The sequence below is a fragment of the Toxorhynchites rutilus genome, chromosome 3 (assembly GCF_029784135.1).
Source record: "Toxorhynchites rutilus septentrionalis strain SRP chromosome 3, ASM2978413v1, whole genome shotgun sequence".
Taxonomy (NCBI): domain Eukaryota; kingdom Metazoa; phylum Arthropoda; class Insecta; order Diptera; family Culicidae; genus Toxorhynchites; species Toxorhynchites rutilus.
The window spans coordinates 328,251,495-328,277,142 of NC_073746.1; the positions used below are offsets into that span (position 1 = coordinate 328,251,495).

The 25,648-nt window shown below is 37.0% G+C and overlaps 1 protein-coding gene and 1 non-coding gene across 13 annotated transcripts in view; one reads left to right on the forward strand and one right to left on the reverse strand.

Annotated features, from left to right (window-relative positions):
* LOC129778321 (uncharacterized protein CG43867) overlaps window positions 1–25,648 on the forward strand; it is a 589,722-nt gene that overhangs the window by 194,889 nt on the left and 369,185 nt on the right. For all 12 annotated transcript variants that reach the window (XM_055785172.1, XM_055785164.1, XM_055785169.1 and 9 more), the window contains exons 2-3: window positions 1,894–2,557; window positions 2,627–2,719. In XM_055785172.1, coding sequence (XP_055641147.1) covers window positions 1,952–2,557; window positions 2,627–2,719 — 699 coding nt within the window. In that variant the 5' untranslated portion in view covers window positions 1,894–1,951. The remainder of the gene's footprint in view (window positions 1–1,893; window positions 2,558–2,626; window positions 2,720–25,648) is intronic.
* On the reverse strand, window positions 12,630–12,736 carry LOC129781039 (U6 spliceosomal RNA). The gene has a single exon (XR_008744071.1). It is a non-coding gene; the product is annotated as a U6 spliceosomal RNA (small nuclear RNA).

Here is a 25,648-nt window from a genome sequence, read left to right on the forward strand (position 1 = left end):
AACAATCGATACACCCTTTTCGAAAGCTACACTTAAGTCAAAAACCTTCCAAATACTGTGCTGCCGTTCTACGTATAGTTGTCCTATGTTACTTTTTGACGATGTTCATTTTTCTTCATAAAACGTTGTTTTTAGGCACAATCTAACGAAAAAAACAGAAGAACTTATAGTTTGTTCCCAGCTTTAAAAAACCACATCAAGCTCACTTGTCCCATGTTGATATTCTATTCATAACTGTCTCACCACGTATTTTTTGTAGATCCATATAGAATAAATCGGTTCTAGTACAAGAATTTCAAGTCACACTTTCAGCAGGGCTAATGCACTCATTTCTGGTTTGGAAGAACGAACTAATTCTCAAACAAATAAGAAAAAAATAAACAGAACACGTGTACACCTTGTTAGCGAATGCCTAATAACAATGAGATTCATATTCTGCGGAGGTGTTGCAGATCATAAAACGATGTTTTATGCATATTCCTTCGGAAAAACACAAAAATACTTATTGTTTGTTCCCAGTATATTAAAAAAACAACATCAAGTTCAATTGTCCCATGTTGATATTATAGGCATAACTGTCCCATAATGAACTTTTACACCCGGAATCAAGCTTGATTGATTCAGTGAGAGGATCTCGTCACATTTCATTAAACAATAGTTTAGTGCTCATAAAAACCCGGTGAATTGCTTAATTGAAACGCTTGAAGCTTTCGGTTGACAAAAATGCTAGAAAACTTTGAATGCGTTTTTCTCAGTTGCTGATTTTGGAACATGGGACAACTATGCGTAGAACGGCAGTGTGAAAACTCATATAAAACTCCCCAAACGGAATAAAAGCTTTCATTCGAATCAAAAATACTCATGTTTGACCATTTGTCGATTTCATTTTGAATTGCTCAATTACATCGTGATAAGCGTTGTTAGCCCGTTTGATGTTTGGTGCCTATATGGATCGTCGAATGTGTTGGTAAGCGCAAGAATCTTGAACGAAAATTGGGATAATATTATACGAGAATATTAGAATGACGAGTTTTGGAGAGGTACTCTTCGTTATAGTAGAAGGAAATTGTAGAGGGTCAATTAGAACGTTGAACGTTCGTTTATTAAGAAAACGTGAATGTTTGAAAGTATTCATAACAAAAGACCCATCCTGGGCGGGACAAAGTTTGTCGGGTCAACTAGTATTTTATGGAAATTCGATGAATATTTTATAAATTATACTCATACGACACATTTATGTAAGAGTTGCTGGAACTTTCGTCCTTTCCAGAGGCTAGCCTAGGCTAATTTTGGAGAAATCGAATACGCAGAAATGCTTGATTAATTAATATATCCACACGCAAGTAGAATGAATGAATTCGAGGAAGGTGTTACCAACTCCGAGACGAGTTTATAATAAAATTTCGTAACTTGATCATGTCAGATTTCCGATGTCAAAAATCAATTTTCATCTTTTGACTTCCATTCGCTTCAACTTTTTTTTAAATAAATGAATCGTTACAATACTTTCAACACTAAAAAAGATAATTTTTCATTCAATCCAACTAATGCAATCAAAACACTCCGATTCAAATCACTAGGATTGCCAGTGCGTGTAGATTGTATGTGAACCGAGGTTTATTAATAAAATCAAAAGCATCTACTGATTCGCCTTCCAATGTAAAATTGCAATTCAATCATTTGGAATCTCGTTCCATTCGTTTGAGAATGTAGATTTATCTAGCGAATATTTCAATCTCCTCTTTATCGATTGAAGTATTTCGAATATGTGATATATCGATGATATAACGTTTTCCGATTCGCGAAATCCCATCTATTCGTTTCGCAAGATAACCTCATAATAACGAGTGATGAGTATTGCCTAATGCTGATTTTCATATTTACATATTTCAGAAATGTTACTTCCACCGTAATCCGCCCTCTACCGCTAGGAGAAGGTAGAGTCCAAGCAATGACCGATGAAAGTCCTCCCCGCCGTTTGTCCCAGATCTTCGACCCGTTGATGAGTTTGAGCGATGTCGAGCAAATTCAGCAGCAAATCCAGCACCTACAGCAGCAACAAAATCATCACAAGTATGGCCAGGGAGGACCCTCCAATTCCTCCTCCTCAGCAACACTGCTCCAGTTGCAGCAGCAGCAGCAGCAGCAACAGCATGCGTCGGGTGCTGGCGGCGGCGGAGGTGGTGGGTACAACTACAACACGGCTTCCTCGTCAACGTCACTATCATCGGCCTCGAATCAAAGTGCAAAAATGAGCTCTAGCAGCTCCACCAGCAGTTACATCGGGGGGCCACCCCCCGGCCTAAGCCGGATCGTGATGGGATCGAGATCGACACCCAACAGCCCTCGGCTGATGGCCCGCCGGGGTGCTGGTGGCTCCGGTGGGCCCGGCAGCAGCAGACCACCAATGATTCCTCCACGGGGACCGAACGCGTCGATGATTGCGAATCCCTCGATGCTAGCGCTCGATTCGGATGCTCCGTGGCCGGCATTCTCCAGCCTTACCGACAATTTGGACGTGCATCAGGTGAACAACTACCACCAGGGTCTACCGGAGGTGAGCGCGGATTCGGCAGTTGGCGCGTAGCTCTCGTAATACTAACATTTTTGGTGTTTCCGGTTGCAGATTAATTGGCAGGAACGCTGTTTGGAACTGCAGCTTGAGTTACATCGTTCGCGCAACCAGGCTGGACGGGTTCGGGACATGCTGCGGGAAAAGGTGAGTGATTCGTTGTGCATGAGAGGATAATTATGGCAGGCCGGAAAGGCTCTCATTTCAATCTAAAATTTTCGGATGTACAAAACAGTAGCTTGAAAAATGACTCACGTTAAGGTTTCCAACGAGGGGCAATATTGTGGAAACACTGTCTCAAAAACCAATCCTCTCTATCTAGTCGCCACAAATAGTAACCACTTTTTGCGAGTGTCACAACACTCAACGTGAAATGCATTCGCCACCCGATGGAAGCCGTGACATCCATCGAACAAAAGCTCAATTACAGTAAACACAATCCTCCTCGACCATTTGGTCTAACAATGCCGATGACAACTCCTGCTCCAATCCCAAATACCCCTTCCCCGGTTGGTGGTGGTGGTGAAAGCGGGGAAATAGGCAGCGAGGATGCAATATAATGGATCAATTTGTGGGTGGGTGGCTTCTGTGACCGGAAGGGTTCGCTGCGTTCCAAAGCACTCAAAATGGGAAACGGTTGCCAGGATTTACTACGACAGGATAAAGTATGTACAGTCCATTAGGAAGTAAATCGATTGCGGCAGCTTCAGTTCAATTGGGGTCCGGGTCTGACCATCTCAAATCGCAGGTTGGCTTCCATGTTTGCTTGGGCAAATACCCTTTCGGCTACAGGCCTGCTTGTCGAAACACAGGGGTTTGTGGTAAACTAATAAAGCATCCTCCCATTTTCGACCTCGGCATCGCTGTTGTTCCGAAAGCTCTTCCATCGAGTCTCACTTCCTCATGGGCCTGTCCTTTATTATGTTTGTTACGACGAGGACTATGATGATGATGATGATGCTGATACGCAAAAGGACCAGAGCAAAAAAGTAAACATTCGGCGTCTATAGAATTTCTCCTCATATTTCCAACCCACGAAGGTTTTGTGTATTCCGGGTTCTGCCTGCTCCCCCCAAAGATGCATCTGGAATCTGATTTCAGGTATGGCAGGCAGGCAGAGAGATGATGGTGGGGTGAGAGATGAATCGCAAGTCGAAAGCAGACCGACTCGATGGCTTCGGTGGCTTCACATGCTGCTTCTTCAGCACAAAACAGACACAGCGCTACAAGTTATTGATTTTCGTTCCGCTTCGACCCACTCCGGAAAGCAGTCTTCTTCACCTTAAGGCTGCACGTGGGGAGAAACATGTTCAACCAAAAGCGCCCCAAGCGTGCAAAATATATTGTCATCAAGTTTGCTCTACATCCTGAAGATTGGTGTGTGAGTGTTGATGTGCGAGCGCGGATGGTGGCGGAAGTTAAATGTCATAAAGTCAAATTTCGCCCCATTCACCGTCGCAAAATATCATAGTTATACGACTCGTCGATTTGGATTAATCTTTTATTGTTTCCAAAAATAGCAGCGAACGATGAATTCAAAGCACCCACAAAATCCAAAGGCACTAACAATTACTCAATCTCAGCATAGTGTTAGCTTGAATGCCAGACCTTTGAGTAGAGCGCTTTCGAAGCGGAAATTAAGCTCCCGCTTTTCCACGGTAAAATTTTAATTAAAGAGATGTGCATTCATTCGCATTTCGCACAGGTCAGAGGCAAGAGTGCGAAGCAAATTATCACAATCGGGGCTAATTAGAGGGAACCGAGGACCCGGGTGAGTTCTTGTGTTTCACTCCCCTTCTTGAATTTCTGCCCGTGCTTCTCGCTCACAACAGAGGCGCTGTAATTTGACGTGGCGCTGAAAACAAGGCGTTTTCCGTAATCAGTTTTCAATTAGCTGGTGCTGCTGCCGGCTACCTCCTCTGTTCCGTTCGGAGTACGATTCATTCCAGAAGGTTCGAGAGAAGGGGTGGTTTCAGAATGTTTACCACACTAGGGCTAAGCTTTAATCCAACGGGAACAAGGCGCGAGAGGTGGAATAGGTAATTTTTTGAATGGACCGTTATTTCACAGAAAAGTTTTAGAATGGGATAATTAATTACACAGAGCAGTACTGATTCCGTCGAGCTATTCGATAAAATTGGACAATAATCGACTGCGTAATAGGAGGTAATCAGAGGGTAATTGAGTGCAGGAACGAGATTTGGCTAAACGGTGGCCTGTAATTTTCAAATACCAATTACGTTGGGGATTGGATGAAATGCCACTGAAATAAATTTCAACATCAATTTCAATTAGATTCCCCAGGATTAGACTTCATTAACTGAGTGACAACTCATGCTATCTGTTGTGAAACTGTGAGACATTTTAATGTGTTTCTATGTCAACAGGAAATGAAAATTTGACTGTGATGATTTTTTTCATTCGAATATCTGCCACTGATAGCTATTTCTTATTTTATTTTTACTAGCTGACCCGGCAAATTTCGTCCCGCACAAAATAGATTTGTTGTCATCAATACATTCAAACATTCACGTTTTCTTACCGAGCGTTCATTGGGCCAATGGCAGAAATGTTCATTGATTGATCTTCTTATCGACCCTTTACAATTTCCTTTTACCATAAATTTCCTAATACTTCATCCAAAACTCGTCATTATACTATCAAATTATTTTCAGAAACAATTCTCGTTCAAGATTTTCAAGGGGGAAGAGTGTCGAATTACCATAGAAACGTTTCATGCTCCCTAATACCTCCAGATGCCAAGTTTGGTTCCATTTGCTTGATTAGTTCCCGAGTTATGCAGTAATTTGTGTTTCATCTGTATGGCAGTCCCTCCTTAGAGAGGGGGAAGGGGTCTTGAACCATCATAAGAACCTTCCCCGGCCCCAAGAACCTATACATATAAATTTTCACGTCGATCGGTTCAGCAATCCATGTTTATACATCGAGATTTATTTCCTAGTGGTTCCAAGTGAAGTATTAACTTTTTTTTCCATTCGACATTTCTTATATTTGATGAAGTTCTTCAACTCTCCACAAAAGAGGTTCTAGCATAGCAGCATAAAAAAACACGTTCTGCGATCAGTTTTGATTTTTGAATGAAATTGTTTAGCTAAATCTCAGTTCTCAGAGTGGTTCAAACATTCGAATACCCCCTAAATTAGAAATCTGGAGAAGTCTAGTATAGAGATTTGAAAAAAAAAACTTTTTTTTTCACATTTCAGAAGTTTAGAAGTTTAAGAATTTAAGAATACCCTTGAAAGGATTTTCTGCAATTCCAGTTATTTACCGAGTGATAGTCATTTTTGTGTGCGATATCGATCCTAATAGACCTTGACGTAAAATTTCAAACACCGCTTTCTCGAAACTAGTTTTTTCAAGCTTGCGTACATGATATCTCAAGCTCTTCTGAAACGTCATGGCCCATAATTAGAGTGATATTTCAAATTTGATGTGAATTAATCGTTGTACATCACATGAATCAAAACAAAATATTTTTTTTGTGTTGCTCTTTTTAAAATTGTAATTGTCATAAAAACAGCAATTTATTCTCCTCAAACGGCCGCCATTTTGTCTAAAAAATGTATTTTTTGTTTTTCCGAGATTCACATATCTTTACTGATTAGGAATCTATTTGTTTTTTTTAATTCGGATAACTAGAAGGGAAAAAATCGTGTACGCCATGTTATTTTTTTGATGTTTTTTTTATTCAAGATGCTTCAAACTACGAACTGCATTCGCCTCTAGATGTTTGGCTCGTTGTTATTGTTGTCTGGAATTATAGAGGTTCTATTTTTTCAGTTCATTCGTGTCTAGCCTTGAATAAGAACGTTTTTGAAAACTAAACCTAAATTTTAATTTCCCGGTCTTGGGAAAGACCATTTGGACGCCCTCACCGCCATTGACTGGTTGCTACTTGTGTGGCTGTTGAATGTGAATATTTTGGGGGGAGAGAAAGAGAGAGATAGAGAAAGTTGAATTTCGGAAGAATTAAACTTTTGAATTTGAAATTTAAACTTGTTAAACGACCAAATTCGATCTTGAAAGTAGTCATTTTGGACTCTCTGCCCGCCGCCGACGATTGCTTGCTAGTTGTATTATTGCAGAGTAGTAATGGGGAGATGAGGGTAAGGCGGACAGTTTAAGGAAAACCTCAATTGTATCTTTGGAAACTTTTCCAAAACATAAAAGCAGTTTCTTACAGTTCAATATACTGGTTTTCGAAATAATTGGCCAATTGTTTTGTAAAAATGTATTTTTTCATTATTTTTACTGAAATTAAAACAAGCCGAAAAGTAGAACATTTTTATCGATACGGGTATAATGGAAATGTAGTGGAGGGGGAATATGGACAGGTCAATAATATACGAAGCGTAAAAGTTTATCGCTCGCGAGAGGAATAATTTCGCTCTCTTTCAGTGTTTGTGCGTCCAGTAACTGAAAGAGGACAAAAAGAGAAAGGAATAAAAAAAGAGTTCAATATTCATCACTTCACTTTCCATCATGCATTGGATGTGATTATGAATATGACTGTCAACTTCGACCCCACCAGGGCTATTATTTCAATTATTTAAATTTACCACTCAAGAATGAATTTACTTTTATGTACATGCCTAATATAGCTTCTCTGTCAACTCACAAACCGAAATATAACCATCAGCGAATTCATCTTTGCAATTAAACCACTCAAAATGCTTAATATCGAAGCCGCAAAAATTACATCCACACGCGGAATCATGTTTGATTTTCTGCTTTTGTCTCCCTATTTCACTTTTGATCGGTATTCATTGTCATAGGATGGTTTAAATATTCTAAAATAGCATGTAGAAGGGGTTCCCATCAACAGAAATTTGAAATTCTTAATGCAACCATACATATCAACCACCTGTCCGTCTTACCCGCAGTTCCCCTACCTCGTACTCGATGGAAAGAATCGTTTCACTGATCGATCCGAGCAATCAGGACAACAGCAATATTCCCAAACTAACTCGCAGCTTCAACATATCGTGTTGGCTGATCTCTGTCTAGAGTAAAACTAAAAATCGAAACCATAATTTATAACTCTCGCTGAAACTTAAAAGCCATTTCTACCAAATATTTCACCATACAGCAATTCCAAATGAAATCGTCCTAAAAATGCAGATTTTAAAAACTTGTATTTTTGATTCCAATGAAAGTGTGTATTCCGTTTGGGTTGGAGGAAATATGAGTTTTTCACAACAATTGGGATTTTTTTTACTCAAGCGTAACTTTTGAAAAGGGCGTATCGATTTTAGTAAGAGAAAAAAGACAATAAATTCGAAATATTTTTTTAAATATTTCGAGAATGGCTACATTTAGAAGGAGATTGATAATAACCTTTATTGTTTTAAATCACATCAGGATTCATAATTTGTGGCTAAAAATAATTGTTAACATACAAAAATTCTAAGTTTCGAAAATTCCAAAAAAATCGATGTTCCACAAAGTTCGTCAAAAATAGTTTTACCATCTTGGGCCCATTTTTTAAATTTTCTGCATGACTTCTATTTTGTATGAAAAAATAAAAAAAAAATAAAAAATATGTTTTTTGGATATTGCAAATTGAATTTTTATTTTGTAAATGAAAAAAGAGTACTTTTTTTTCTCTGTACATTTTTTTCATATTCAACCATCAATACTCTATAACTCTTTCTAAAATACTATTCGGTACGACTCATAGTTTTTGAGATATAAATTATCAAAGAATTCTCTTACTCAAATCGATACGCCCTTTTCAAAAGTTACGCTTGAGTCAAAAAATTCCCAATTGCTGTGGAAAACTCATATTTCCTCTAACCCAAACGAAATACACACTTTCATTCGAATCAAAAATACTCATGTTTTGTCATTTGTCGATTTCATTTGGAATTACTCCATAGAATTCAGACTTGCGATGAATAATGGATTTATTTCTAGAATCCTAAGCGTAAGAGATAGATTGGTCCATCAATAATCAAACATATAAGACAATTTTCTACAACAAATTGATGGGCTCAGAAGGTTGCAACCAGTGTTGCCACACGTACAGATTCATCTGAAAATGTACAGATTTTTTCGTTATTTATTAAATTATTAAATTTCTCAGAGACCACTGTGCACCCGTACTCTAGCTACTCATTATTTTGACCGCACAGAAGTTGCACTGAACAAATGTATAGTAAAGTGAGGAAGCGTCCGATCTTTTCCAATTTGAATAATTCACGGACTATAGGATTCTAATTTATGTCATGTATATCAAACAATTCTTAGAAAATACGGGTATCTTTTTTTTCTGCATAACAATATTCTTTTTGTGAGAAATGGATCCCGAGATCATGAAACGACTGAAGTATCCCGAGCGATTTGATGTAGAATGAATTTTTTGGGGATTCTTACTCCTAATATTACAAGGCCATCATGTTATTTTTTATTTGTTTTTTTTTTATCTACAGCTGGAAATTCCTTATTAGACAGACCAAAAGTTTCCCGGTGAATTTATTTATATTATATATTATGCTAGAATGCTCACAGAAAATCTTAAAATCTTAAAAAGTTCCATCGTCCATATGGTCGATGTTAAGTCAGACCGTACCATGTGACATTTTTATGATTTCGAGAAAAACGAGTTTGAAGTTTGGTGCTATAAGGGGACGCGTGATTTCCCACATCTGATAAATGTGGTATGTAGCTTACGAAATTATTAACCTGATGCAATCAATAACTCAAAAATTTTAATTTTGCTACTTGGTCCTTTCTGACTTAACACCGACCATATGTGAACAAAATTGATACCTCGATGGACACTTGCTGTACTACTCCTGAACGTCTGTTCTGGCTACTGGATTCTGCCTCAATAACCTGTTTGGTTGTTTGCTGACACGTTGTTGCAAATTCGATGGTACGTTGGTACCTTGAGGAAAATTCAACGATATTGCAATTTTCGAACAATGAGAATGTCGGTTTTCTGACGTGGGTGTCAAAATCTTTTCGTATCCTTTTTCGGTTTTCATATGTCACTTCGTTTTAAAAACTAAATTCATACCGGAACGAGAAAAACTTCCTGAACATTTCTACTGTCAGAAGATTCTAGAATCGAATTCTGATTTTGTTTACTGGCTAGAGCTTTATTCTGAGTGTATAATTTGGTTTTTAATACAACTCATCTTACGCTAGTTCATATTTGAAGGTAAATATTACTTGTTAAACTTTTAAATTTTGATAACATCGTTATTATTATACAGAATCCATCAATCTTTCGAGGATAAATATCAATATATAAAACTTCTGAGTTCAAGTTGGAAATAAATAAACGAGATTTATGATGATTACGTGAAGTAGTTTTTGTAACAGGAAAAAAAACCCATTGATCCTTCATAATGGATCTGTTGCCGACAATCACTAACAGGTATTATGACTAATACCTTATACCCAAACATAGCAGCCAGTGGTTGACTACGCCATCACTTTCACGCACTGCATCGAACCGTTTAATTTGGGGATTTCCTCCGATACCACGAATGTTCCAAAACAAGTGTGAAATGATTCATCACCACCAAACATCACGTCCAACAGTCTGTTCCGTACGACACCAACCCTATCTACCCAGGCTCATCCGTGAGCATGAATTAATTTCACCGATTTGAATAGTACCTCCCTCTCATCGAGAGCTGGGCGTAAGCGTAAGTAATTTCGTCCTCACCACCGTAAGGAGAGGCGAGGCGATGATGGAAAATGTGTATTTCATTAGAACCCAAATTTGTGCACCCCCTTCCCATCAGAGCAGCATAAACGGCAGCCAGCAATATTTTCGGGAAACCTCAGCACGTTCGGGAGTGCAAAATTTGGCTGACCGTGTCAACCTTCGCTTCCACCCTCTGCATTCGTTCATGAGGATAAGGACGGAGAAAGGACGAAGAAAGGCTTATTGCAACTCGGAATGGGGCAGTAAATTAAATCTAATATCGAGATAAGGCACATACGGAAGTTTAACGCCTGTGCTAAAATATTTCATCTTCCACGACTGACTGTGGCGTTCTCGTTGATGAGACCGAAGGAGATCGGAACCGATGGGATTCGTCCCGAATGACAGAGCTCGGAAGTTTAGCTGTTCGGACGGCCAGGGCGGAAGTTACTGGTTGATATTAATGGGTGGATCCAATGGTGAGAAACTTGTGTGCATATGAATAATCATAAAATAATGAGGTTTATGGTCAATAAAAAAGATAATGAACTTCGGCTGAACATCTAATACTGGACTGGCTGAAGAAGGTTTTATTCGATGTCCGCATGTTGTAACATTAATTCAATTAAACAGAAGCAACCCAACGCGTAGTCATAAACAATTTCCACAAAATTGCACCGCGAACCGATTCCGCCGTCAAAACATAGCAGTTAACGATTTATGTTCCGCAATGCTTGTAATGTTATCATTGTTTACGTGCTAACACCAAAACATACTAGTCTACCAGCCGAAGAACCACCGGATTCATGTCGGAATGTCGCGTTTTTATTGATGACATTGTTCCAGTGGTCATAAATTTTCCGAACCAACAGCCACCAGACAATCTCATCGGGGTAATAAGCGCCTAACCAGTTTCGGTGGGCGTAGATTAATTCACCCGTTTTATTGTCACCCTTCGGCGGATGGCAGTAATTCCCTTCACTGGTTTTTATTAATTGTCGCCGACTTCTAAACGTGTTTATTGAAGAGATGTGTTCTGTTTTATGTAAATGTTTTGCTCTTCCCCACATGCTGCCAGCAGCAGCAGCAGCCCATTAAATCAATTCTCCCCTTTTTGCGCCCATCGTGACTTCCGCCCAGGAACCAGTTTGGATCGTAAAAAATGAACCCATCAACGGGACCATTTCCAATGGCCAGGAATGAGACGTAAATCGCCGTTTTTTCGAAAGCGACGAAAGACCGGGAGGGCGCTGCTGGTCGAATCTGCCCAAGGGCCATAGGTTTTCCAGGACCACCAGGAGGAGAGGGCGCCCGGCTCTGGAAGACATAAATTTAGCATATTTTTCTAGTTTTCCATTATTTTTTATGACGGCGACAGAGGTATAAAAAACGCATAAAAGAATATATACAAATCATTCCTGAAAAGTTCAGATATGGTGGAAGGTGGAATATACAAGGGCCTTGATTGTGTCGTATTTGGGTTGGAACTTCTTTATTTTACTTATATCTCAGTTCCATATGTGTGGCCGCGTGCAGGCAAAAGGGGGTCAACACCGTTGCAGAAGAAACTTTTTGGTTGAAAATAGAATGGATCAATAAAGCTATCAGCAGTTCCGCTTAACGGTAACATTTCCAAAAGGGATTTACTTGTCGGTTTGATGGTTGATAGTTTTGGTCGAGATTTCATCGATCTTTGAGTTTTATACTAGAAGCAAATAATCCTGGTCGTTTAGGTCGGATTAGGTTCCGTTTTTTTCATGATTACATGTATCCGATTGACTTTGGCTAGCATCATTCATTTCTGACGGTTTTTAGTGGTATTGGAGCAACGATCGGATTTGATGAAACTAAAGAGTTTTCTGTACACTTGTGTGATTGAAAAAATGTAGAAGATAATTTAGAAAAACAATTTTTTTTTTGTTTTTTTGTAATTTGGATTGCTTAATCTGTGATTTCATAAGTGCAAATGAAAGGTATTTTAGTAGACTTAAAAAAAGATTATATGGAACCACAAATATCTTCTTTAGGCAAAGGGTTTAAACATGTCGAAACATAAGATACCCTAGCTTCTCATATCATATAGAAAGTTGGAGTTTTTTACATAAAATATCAAAATATCAGGAACACCTATTTCACATTTTTATGCTAATTTTGAAAAATACATACACTCATTTTTCAAAATTTCCAACCTTCGAACCATCCTATCAATGTTAGATATTTTTACTCCAAATAAAAGAAATTTGAATGGGTTTTCTAAAACTGCGTCTCAAAAGTCTATTTTAAGACGGATATTTTGAAAAAAAGAAAAGAGTTTTTATGATTTTTGTGTCGAGATAAAAAAAAAGACCCTGGCTTATTATATTTTTTTTATTAATGAAAAATGTGGAACGCTTCACGATTTTGCGTGTCATCCTTGCGCAGGGGCCATGCTAATCTTCTCTGTATCGTTCCAATTTTAGTATATGTCCAGCCGAAGCTAGGACGGCTTATTATATGATTTTTGGGAAGCTGCTACCTTCCTGAATTGTCGATATGTTCTGTAAAAAAATCCGATCTCTTCGAATTTGGGAGAGTTGTATACATATTAGATTCGTGGAATTAAATAACATTTAATCATGTTTGTGTTTTCTTATGCGTTTCATTGATTTTATCCTAAAAATGCCAGATAAACATGTTTCTTTTACCCAAATTAAAGCCCTATAGCAGCTCTAAATTACGTTCTTCAATACCCGTCTCTCATCTTTTTATAATTTCGTTGCCATGTTATTTCAAACACTTTCTGATGAGAATCTTGAAAACTCCGTTTTACACAATTAATTTTCACCTTGTTGTTGAAATTTTTAATTTGTATAAGCTATGTTTAAAAGATGAATAATATTTACTGTATAGAATTTAGTCTGAGATTTTATACAATCGAGTTCATTAGAGTGCCAATGAAAATGGTCATCTCAAATTTTCAAACGGGACTTTCTCAAAAACGTTGAATCCCACGAAAAACTACCCTATGCAAAATATCAGCTCAATCGAACTTCCTTTACTAGTGTCGCACAGCTGTCAAAGTTTGAGTTTTTTTTGGAAACCGCTATGTCTTAAAATTGGATGCAACGTCGAGATTTACTGTTATCTAAAGAATTTTTTATGTCCAAAATCGACTTTTCAGACGGAGAAAAGACCAAGAGTCAAGAACTCAATTTTTTCGATATAACAGTAAATTTCGACGGCATCAAATTTGTTTTTTGAAAATCCCGATTTCATGTACTCCCCCTTTGGGTGATTTTTCGGTTTTAAAAAAACTTAAATTCTGACATCTGCGACACTAATAAATGAAGACCGAATGAGCTAATATTTTGCTTAGGGTATATTTAAGAATTCTTATGCATACTTCAGAGTCTAAACTGTATTTCTGAGCTCATGTAACTTATGCACATTATAGATATAGATTTTAGGCACAGTTTTCTATTCTGATACACTTTATTCCGAACAAAGACTCTCGTATACAAATAAGGATGTTATTGTAACTCTAGACTGTTACTTTCAATTTCCACATTTCAGATTACCCAAATTTTCATTATCACATAAGAAACCCTGTGAATATTAATTTTTACAGTCTCTCGTCACTTTTCACCGCGTTCGTATCCAAGTTTTCAAATCAATCAATTGTTTCAAGAAATTGATAGTTTATATGTAAAGTATATATGATTTTCTAATGCATCATGTATAGGAATCTTCGAAAACAATCGTGTATTTTGAATATTAGCTATTCAATCAAGTGGAAGGTGCCCCAGAACCTAACGCTATGGAAAATATAGGCTATCAGAATAAAAAATTAGATATTTTATGTTTTTGAATCTTTGTATGGTGCACCATAAGGACTATGGTGAAAAAGCGATTTTTCCTTTTTTTCTCGCCATTGAAGCTTTGACATAAAAATAATGGCGTGCCATGACATATCGTTAAAAAAACTCTAAAATTTAGTTTTATATTTTAAAATAATGTTTTTTTTTTAATTTGAAATTTTTTACTAAAATGTGTAAATGTGCATGTGTTTTTTATGTGTAAATGTGCATGTTTCAAATTATTTGAAATTTTCAGAGCATTGTGTGGTACAAAAAATGATTATATTTTCTTATTATTTAAAAACTTTGAATTTTGAAAAAAAAACCAAATAAAATATTTTTTTATCGTTAAATACTCGAAAAATTATGGAATAAAAACACGTATCACACATTCATATAAAATTAGAAAAGTGCCTGTTCTCAAAACTTTAAAAAAAATAGATTTCAAAATACAACTCTGACAAAAAGGAATTACGAGTCCGAACTCGATTATATGTGATTCGATTATATAGAATTTTGGACTCGATTATATACAGTTTGAATTTTTTTTATATTTCAAATATGGCTTACTTCAAGAAGAATTGTAACCTTTCAACGTTAAGGTGAGGTTTTTAAGTGGCTTTTATATGTACAATGGAGTAAAAATCGTGATTTATGAAGATTTTGCTTGAATTTTCACCAGGAATTGTTCATATCGATATTGCAGCCAAATTAAGAAAGATAGAAGTTGTGCGTCGCGGTGCTCAACATGTTGAATAACAATACGGCGAGATGGCGAGATATTCGTTGAATTTGGAGGCTCCAAAAAGGCTTTTCTTCTCAATTTTTTGAAAGGGAAAAAATTAGTTAAGCTCTGCAAAGTCACGAGAATTTTGTTCAAAAAATCAATTGAAGTATCTCAGAACGAAAATAAGAGTCACACATAACGATTGTACTTGATGAAAGTTCACGAGCAAAAACACTTTGGAGGGTCGATAGTGTTGTGAATGGAATATATCACACACAGCGGTGTAATTTTGTTCGCAATTGAAATATAGTATAAGACATGAATTGTTTTGTGATTGAAGGCGATGAAAAAAAAATTACAACAATTTCAGTGTTGATTAGTCTTCTAATAGTCTTCCTCAAGGTTAGAGGCGAAGAGAGCACTTTGTAGTTTAAAGCCTCTACAATAGAAAAAAAACGTTTAGAAATAAGTTTAGATTATTTTGCACATTTTGTTAACTAAGTTCTTTGGAAATATTTTTAATATTTTGGCATGGTAAAAACAAATTACCCGAAAGATGAAAACAGAAATATCGAGGAAGAAAAACGATAATTTTTTTTATTGTTTTTGCAAAGTTTTTTGTAGATTAAGACTCTATTTTTGTAACCGAACCAATAACTAATCCAATTAGCCGAATCATTCTCTTATTTAATGAATTTAAAATCAAAAATCACTATTTCTTCATTGATTATCAATATTTAAAAAAACGATCGCATAGAGAATCGATAGATAGATTTGGAAACATTACTGATTTCTCTATAACATCGAATTATTTCTTTGGTGAAAACAAAACGTTTTTTTTACCAATTTTAAAGGATGCCAAAAATGTGAATTTTTCTGTTTTTTCAATGTACAGTATTTTTTCCAAATTTCAAATATTCAAATTCAATGAATGTATGGGAAAAACTTGACCTTAAAATTTCAAAAGGTTGCTCCACACAAAATGTTCAAATTTTTGGGTGATTTTTCGATTTAAAAAAATCGCAAACTTTGACCACTTTTCGCCACTGTACCTTAAATTCGATTGATCGTAGGGTGTTTTTTCGAGGTGGTGAACATTTTTTATTGGGTATTTTTTTGAAACTCGAGATGACCATTTGCATAAGCACCCTAGGGAACACACATTGGTATTTATTTATGAAATCGTTTCATATTTGAAGTCATTTTTAACATAACCGCTACCGTATATAGTTTTACACTTTCACTTGTGCCAAACGTGATTGGTCATTGCTATGAATTTTCATGAAGCAACACTATAGCTCCAAATTTATTTTATTTGTTAGAATTAACCGTATCACTCGTCTTACTTGCAATATAAAAATTCCCCCGACTTGCATATACAATTTCGATTACCCCAGCCTCATTGGTTTTGAAATCTCTGTTAGGGAACACATTTCGGTGAGAACAAAAGCTCCCCCCTGCTTTCATGTATTTGCAATGCCGATTTTCCCAAGTACCTTGATTTTGGTTATTATTGCGAACGTGTGCTTTCCATTGAGATAATGTTTGAGGTTTTTATATTGTTTGATAGTTAGTTTCATGAAATATATTATTTTATTCATTTTCGCTGTAATAAATTGTTATGAAGTGCCAGAATCGATTAATGCAAAACTCTCGTAAATCTGTCAGGAAATGACTGAGCAATAATTGTGCGTACAAGAGGAAGCTTGTTTCTTCGATTTTGACCAATCAGACGCGGTATTTCCGTTTGGATGATGGTTGAGATTTTTCAATTGTTTGAAGGTTAGTTTCATGGATTACATTATTATTTCATTCAATGTAAAACATTGTTATGGAATGACGAAATCGATTGAAAAATGAAAATCTCATCAATTAATCAAGAGATGACTGAGCAAAAAGCGTTTGAAATTGGACATTTTTAACGATGCGATCGATTCTCGTTTTTCAATTTGTACTCCTAATATGTTCCCGAAAGACGTGATCCTACGTCAAAATTATACACAATATCATACTTGTACTTTTGAACTTGCCATTTAGAATATAATCAAGGTGTGTTGTTTGGCATGGACATCTCAACCAAATATTGCGAGTAATATAATTGTGATACGGCGTTACTTTAGGGAAGCACTTAATTCTACTTTCTTTCTGAGTAACTTTCGTTAGCGAATGTTCGAGCCCTAACACGGGAGGTGTTTTCAAAATTACTGACCAAGACTTACCAATATGATGCTCTGGGAATGGGAAAAAAACAGAATGAAACACCAAATCCTCGAAACCACCATCAGATTAATTTAAGTTTTAAATTGGACTTCGGGATGAACATTAAATCCAACGATCAAAACATGGATATTCGTGGAATAAACAGTTGCAGTTTTCAATCCATGAAAAAAACATAGATTTTGTAATTACATTCAGTAAGCTTGCGATGTAAGTCATTTTCGAGTCTTTATCAAGTTTCTTTGCATATATACTAGGGTGCCAATGAATGTATGGGAAAAAATCGACCCTAAAATTTCAAAAAGTTACCCTATACAAAATACTCACCACCTCGAAAAAACACCCTATACAAAATTCCAGGTCAATCGGACTTAAGGGAGAGTGGAGCAAAGCGGTCAAAGTTTGAGTTTTTTCAAAATCGAAAAATCACCCAAGGCTTTCGTTTCGTATTCCGAAAAAAACTCCAGTTCCAGAGTGCTGTTTTTTGACCAAAAAAAATCGAGATGACACTATATCTCGACGTTTCATGTCATTCTAAGACATTTGGCATCAAAACAAAATTTTCGAAAACCCCGATTTCCTTTACAAAACTTTACGAAACGAAATCGGGGTTTCCGAAAATTTTGTTTTGATGCCAAATGTTTTAGAATGACATGAAACGTCGAGATATAGTGTCATCTCGATTTTTTTTTTTTTTGTTAAAAAACAGCACTCTGGGACTGGAGTTTTTTTTCGGAATACGTAACGAAAGTATGGTTTACGGTGCCAATGGAAATAGTTATCTCGATTTTTCATTCGGAACATGCTACGAAATGTCGATTTGCACGATAATACCCTATGCAAAATTTACTGGTGTCACAAACGTTAAAAGTTGAGTTTTTTAAAAACCAAAAAATCACCGGAAATCGGGGTTTAAAAAAAAATTTGATGCCAAATGTCTTAAAATTGCATGACACGTCGAGATTTACAGTGTCAAAAAACTCAAACTTTGACCGCTTTGCGCTGCTCTCCCTTAAGTCCGATTGTAACTAACTAAGTTTTTGAAATTCAAGATAACTATTTTCATTGGCATTTTCATATATAATTGGCATTTTCATATATAATTTTGGAAGTTTTTTTTTGCTAAATGATTTGTGTTCATATAAACAATATACAGGAAACCCTTTTTTGTGCGGGGGATAGGGACCGCATAAAAAAAATCGTGCAAAACTTCACCAGTAGCTTTAAAAATTCGTAATCGGTACACATTTTGAAAAAAACTTTTTTTGTGCGGTAGATAGGGACCGCATAAAAAAAGTTTGCCCCAAGAAAATAACTCAAATCCATTCCATTCACCGTTCAATTTCCTTTTGTTTCACTGCTTTGCGATGGAACAGTTTGCTTTTTCGGTTGCGCGTGGCTGTTTTGTGCTTTTAGCTGCATGTCGAAACGTGTTGCTGTTAGAAGTCATGCGAAAACATAGAAAAACTTGGAACATTTGATGGGAGGAGGAGAATGATTTCAGAAGTGGATAATTGAGACGTAAATATGCTTTTTTCGCACTGAAATGCATATAAACCATCGAAAAAATACTAAATGGACGATAACTTCGTCAAATATGCTTCTTTTCATATACCGCACAAAAAAAATCGCACAAGAACAGAAAATCGCACAAAAAAAAAATCGCGCAAAAAAACCGCCAAAAAACAGGTTTTACTGTATATTCAGCCATCTCATGCTAAACCAATATAGTGGTTCTCAGATTTTCGTGAAAATTTGCAGTCTTGCTTCTTATTGCAAAATATTAAACGCTTTTTTTTATTTTTTCATTAGGGTTACCATTTTGATTTTAGGGTGGTCCGGAAAATCAATTTTTTTCCACTTTTTCCAAAACTGACCTTTTTCAAAATTTCATAACTTTTGGACTACTGAACCGATTCAGATGATCAACATATCAAATTGAAGGTCTTTTTTACAAAAATACTATACTTGCAGAAAATTTGTTTTCGTTATAATTGATTGTATTTGTTTTTTTATAATTTACATGGTCTCAATACTAAGGGCGCTATATTTTTTATAGTTTTTCTTGAAAGCTGTTGATTGTTTGCTTAACATATCCAAAAGACAGAGATGTGTTCTTTTTCTTTTTAAAGTTGTGATTCGAATGTTCCGAAAATTAATTTTTTTCTCCTTTTTCTCCAAAAATGACTTTTTTTTAAAATTCATGACTTTTGAACTACTACACCGATTTGAAAAAACATTACACTCGCTAAAAAACGGATTTTGTTTTCGTGTTTATTGAATGCATTAGCTTTTTATAGTTTACATGGTCTCGGGACCGAGGACGCTATATTTTGTTTATATTTTTTTCTTGAAAGCTGAGGTTTTTAACTTAACATATCCAATTGTGAATATTTGAAGAAAATGAAACAACATTTTTTATCGGACCACCCGAAAATCGAAATGGGAACCCTAACGAAAAATTTAAAAGAACAAGGGTCTAATTTTTTGACATATGAAACTAAACTGCCAACTTTCACAATAATCTGAGAACCACTATATCGATTTGGCATGGACTAGCTGGACTACGACCCAACATTCACCCTCCGATACCTAATTGGTCTGGATTCACGAAATCCGCCAGCTCTAAATTTTGAATTCACGTGCGGCATACACTCCCGGGACCTTTTCATAAATCCTATTAAGAACCCATCATCGGCAGAAAGAGCAAAGAACCGATGGCTTATGCCGTCAAGTGTGCCGGGACCATTCACTCTTCCACCCTCGCTTGTGGCAAAAGTACATTGTCTCTCCGTTTTCTGCCAAATGCTTCGAAAGTCAGGGGTATGTCGTACATTCGTTGTTGTTTGTTTTGCGCCGAAAAGCACAGTAAAAGTGAGTCAAATCCAATAAAATCTGATTCCAAACTGCCGCTGTTGCTGCTCGTTTGAGGTTGAGGGTGGGAGAATCTAACAGCGGATTTTTTTCTCTCTCTCTCAAACCATGCACAACCAGATAAGAACTGGAAAAGCGACCATGGAGATGTATTTAATTAAATATTAATCTTTCATCATCTCGCTCCGGTGTGCTCTGGATTTTTTTTTGTATTTTGGCTCACTTCCTTTCCGCATCGAATTGCAACAGCTCACGAAGGGAAGCGAGTAGAATATTAATGCTATGTGTTTTCGGAAGGGCTCAGAACGAAATAAGGATTATCACAGGATAAGTAATATGATGCGATACATTGGCTATGATTCATGGCGTGGCGAACCCATGTTGGGGGTAAGGACTCGTATCAGCGAAGGGATTTGAGGTGTTTGTGGAATTTCCACGGTTGTAAGCGAAGTTGAGTATTGGCGATTTATGCCACTTAATGAACAATTTTTGGCAATCGTTAGAGATCAACATGAATGGGTTATTTTCTTCACGGCAGACAGCACGTGAGCCCCGCATGCTATTAAAATATCGCTTGTGGGCGTAAATGAGCCAATTACATTCAATTGGCTTCGAGTGAACCACCGTTCCGTTCGGAGATTCGATTTGGATTTGACAGAGAACTGTAAACAAACTGGTCCCAGTTGCGACTAGCATTACGACGAGCAAAGGGAGAAGTGGAATGTGAAACGAAACAGGCGACTGTAATTTCCTTTCCTCGGACGATTTGTCCTCGGGGCACTCTGAAACGAGCGACGTCCGCGCTTTTTAACGCCAGGACCCTTCATTTCCGGCAGTAAATGAAACGGCGGGCACTGATAGTGGCAGGGTAAAAGGTTGATGGCCCATTTCTGCCCGATTGAAGTTCGATTAGGATTGGGTTGGATATTTTACGATTTGATTACAGTTCATGTTGCTCACCGAGATTGGTCGGGGAGACTAATGTATCGAATTATGGCCCTCCCGTTGTGGTGTCGAATTGGCCGTAAATAATTCACTGGATTCCGAAATGGTTTATAATTTTCCACCGCTTCGATATGAGTGGAGCGTATATGGCTGTATATTCGAGAATGTAATGGACTGTATTTTAACGGTAGAATGTTTTTTTTCGAATATGAGGATAATCTCATGATCTCGATTTTGTATTCATTGGAGCCAAAGCAGACGGTGTGTTGAGTTTGAAGTTCTCATTGTGGAATGTCAGAAAATATAAAACAAAAAACATTCTCTGTGGCACACCTCTTAATGAGTCTTGCTGCATTTGTTGTAAGCGACGATTACATTTAAATTGCCAACCATTCCGTTGACGACCGCAGTTTAGTCAAACATTGATTGTGAAGAACTGACATTCGCCTACCATAGGTCGTAGTGTTGCTCGAGAGTTAGCTCAGTATATGCAGTTTTACCATGAAGCTGTTTGGTATTTTGTACTTGACACTCGCCAGCATACAGTCATTCCAATCCGTTGTCCAAAGTACGATTTCCGATCAGATTCTCTCCGTCAAGCAACTGATTTGCCCAGAGAAATCGAACGTTATTCTTTATCTAAATAACGTCACCGCTCCGCCATTGATAGATATAATGATGAATCTGTTATCGAATGCACTGTTCTCAGTGGAAATCTCTACACATATCGATCTAGAAACGGAGGCTTCGTTTTCCTGTGCATTGATGTTCATTGAAAATACAGAAAAAGAGGTGAGATACTACCGTCCAAAAGTGCCCTCGCCATCTTAGTACACTCGTATTATTTCAGATACGAAACATCCCGCAATCCTTGCTTCGCACCATAATCGTCACATCCGAAGTGGGGTTCGATCACTTGAAAACATTCTACATTGGAAATGAATCAGCCAACACAGTTTACGTGATATACGATGCTCACAAAAATACCATTTATCACTTCGATCGATTTGCCGACAAGCTTAACGAGTACTCACAACTGAGCGTGGATCCGCTGCTGGAATCCGTCCAGGATTTCCACAACAACGAGATAGCCTGGATTGGTGCGCAATCAGTAGATTTGGAGCTGAAAGATTTGATTATCGGTCACACAAATGCCACTCAAGAATTTAGTTATTTCTCCGACATCATGATAATCTTCGAAGATCACCTGAGTTTTATCGAGGCCTCAGATATCTTCATGTACATATTCCACAACTATGCGTATCATGTTCTAGTGCCCAGAAGTAAGCAAAAGCCAGCCGTTTTCGTTCTGTCCGACGCTTTTGATCGGTACATTTGGATAATCGTCGTGGTCACGGCACTCGGGATATCAACCATCCACACCCTTCCCTGGAATCATCGATTGCCCCACGACATCGTAACTCATTTTGGAAGAATGTTTGCCTATGTTTTCATGGGCACTCCCGTATTGTCTCAGCGGAATGTCGAGCGCGCAATTATCGGATTGTATCTGCTGCTGAATGTGGTCCTGTTATCTGCATTTAAATCGCTTGTTATTTCATCCCTTCTCAGCCCGAGATACTATCCCGAGTTGGATACGGTAGAGCAGCTTAATGAATCATGTTGCTGGTCTATGGATCAACTGATTGAGAACGAGAACTTTCGTCACTACGGTGAATGTGCCCAGACTGATGAAGCTAGAATGGTTCAGTATGGCAAATTTCATCGAGCCGCATTTGAAAAATCTATGTGTTTTGTGTACGACACTGAGTTCAGCATGAAGTTCATAGAAAACCAGCATCCGTTGAATGAATTGTACCGATGGTCCAAGGGGTTGTCACGCTCGTACCCAATGCTAGCCTACGTGCAGGGTGGGCCGCTGGTCACTGTTCGTATTCAACACTTTGTTCAGACGTTCTTCGGCGAAGCAGCTCTCTATCGGCGCTTCACCTCTAGGATCCATGGACTGCCGGCTCGGGTCGAAAAAAAACGACAGCCTTTCAATTACGTAGACATCGGGGTTCATGATCTGTCCTCTGATTGGTGGACGCTAGTAGTGGGGTTGTTCATTAGCTTTGTTGTTTTCGTTGGAGAAATAATGTTTCATAAAGAGATGAACTGGAGGCATCGATTTCAGATCATAGCGACTTTTAGAGCTTACTAATACAAACATTTTGCGATGCAGAACTTGTCAATATCTCAACTCTACTCAAAGTTATTGATGTTTCTTTCCAAAAAATACGCTCTCTTCGATTGTTTGTCTTTATTTCTGGGGCAAACATAAACAAAGTTTATAGTGGCATTTGAAAGACCATATTTCATTCTACATGATGTGTGATTTTCAACATTATGTAATTTTTTGTTTTTGAGTAAATTAAAATTGAAATCATGAGTTTTTGGAAAAAAAAACATCAGTAACTTTATGTATGATTAAGATATTGATAAGTTCTCATCGCAAAATGTTGGAATTGATAAGCTCTAAAGGTCATACGAAGACAGATTGGATGTAGAATTTGAAATATAAAAGTGAAAGCTAAAAAACCCGTTTTTTCATGGTCACCCTAATGCACTAATGCAACTTATAAAAAAAAGCGCTAAATCGATTATATTAAAAGATAGAAAAAAGCTTTGTTCTACAAAGTTGTTTAAAACAACTGGGGCTACAACATTGTCGAACTATGTTTATCTCTATCTATGAAGATAAGAAAGTTAGATTTTTTATTTCATCGAAAATTTTGGTTACCCTATTTTTGATAACATAAAAATGAGCGCTCTATCATATGTAACAACTTCGTTGAAGATAGTTTTCAACTTAGAAAAAAAGCGCTATATCAGTTATTTCAGGAGATAGAAAAAAAAACCATTGTTGTTACAAAGATGTCTCAAATAACTGGGACTACAACATTGTCGAACTATATTTATCTCTATCTATAAAGATAAGAAAGTTAGTTTTTTTTATTTCATCGTCAATTTTGGTCACCCTATTTTTTGATGACATAAAAATGAGGGCCCTATCGTATGTAACAACTTTGTCGAAGATAGTTTTTGTCTAGAGAATAACTGTCGACCTCAAAATGCTAATTTCCACTTAAATGCATCTCCTGGACCATTGTGCACTGGTTAATGGGACAGGTTATAATTAATACGTTTGAAAAGAGCGTTGAAGGAAAAACGACCAGACGTGACGAGAAAATTTAACAGCATGACAACGCCGTACAACATGTCCATAGATCTGTCAAGAACTATCCAGATAAATTGAACTGACAGGTTCTATATCTCCTGGCATATGCTCCATACATCACAGATTCTTATTCGTTCTGGTCCATGGCATCGACTCTTTTTAAAAAAGCTGTTCAGATCTCATGAAGAATTCAACAATTACGTTGATAACTGAATCGTTCAAAACAACAAGACTTTCACCAGTTTTTTGCAATCGGTGCATCTGTCTGAAGGATGGGGCAAGACTGTGGCTTCAGATGAAGCATGCTTTGATTAAGTAGCAGTAAAACTTATATTTCAAACGAATGCCTTTGTTGATAAAAAATCTGTTAAGTCATTTTTACATAGATAATGTAGTAATATGTGGTATATGGTATATGTGGAAAAAAAAACTCTGGAGTGTATTTTTTTGTGTATTTTCTTTTAACTCACATTAGCGTTAAAAAAATACTTAAATACAATAGATTACAACTTTGGTCAAATCAAATAATTGATAAATGAAACCTATTTTAGTATACTTTTCAGAAAAATTGTGTGGTTCCTTATATGTCTATTTTTCTTGTACATAAATAGATAATAATAGTTTTTGGTAGTTTCAAAAAATCATCAAGAACAAAAAAAGAATTCCCGCATTTCCTTGGATTTGCCTTTTGTTCGAAACTGTTGTTTCGTTCGAGTTCTAGTTTTGTATTCCCTATTCCGAACAGTTTTGCGCATTTCTATCGATTTATTTTAAACTGATCGTAGGAAATTCGACCAAAAGTAGAAATGTCAAATTAACTAAAACAAACCTAAATAAAAGTTAACCCCTTTGTTCCGTCTTCACGGACGGAACACCCTTTGCCTATGATTTAATTCGGTCACACATCGAGTGATTGCACTACTCTGCTGAGCGTCCTAGTGCCCTAGGATATGCAAGTGCACCACGAGTTAGACTCGATGTTGTAGATGAAGGGATGAACACCATACCGGATGCTGAAATTTAAGTCTATTAAAATTGTTTCCGATTGAGATAGATTTGTTTCTGGGAAAAATTCGACAACAAACTGTCACTCGAACGAATACTATAATGGGTTTGATATTGGAGTAGAGTTGAACGGAATACATAGAGTAATTCCATGGCGACTTTGCTGAAAAACGGCCGATTTTGACGCAACCCTTTTCGATTTTTTTTATACTTTGTACATATGGCGGGAGCTACATGAAGTCACAATTTTCATTATCAGATGACCAATTTTAGTTACGGCCAGAGATGCCAACCTTTCTGATTTTGCAGGATTCCCCAGACTTTTTGACACGTTCCTTGATATCTTGACATAAACTCAATTTTGCCTGATTTTATAGAAATGATCCTGATTTCTCCTGATTTTCGTACCTTCCACTTTATCAGAATGAAAATCAACCGTAAAAAATATACCGGGATCTCTCTCAATGTTTTCCTGGTTGGATATGAGAACCGTTCGTAATAGTCGTAATAGAATTCTCCTGACACAAAGTTGTGATTGTTGCATATTCGAAAATCCCGATTTATTCGCACCACGCCCAAATATTTCGATGCTTATCATATAGTGCTAGAT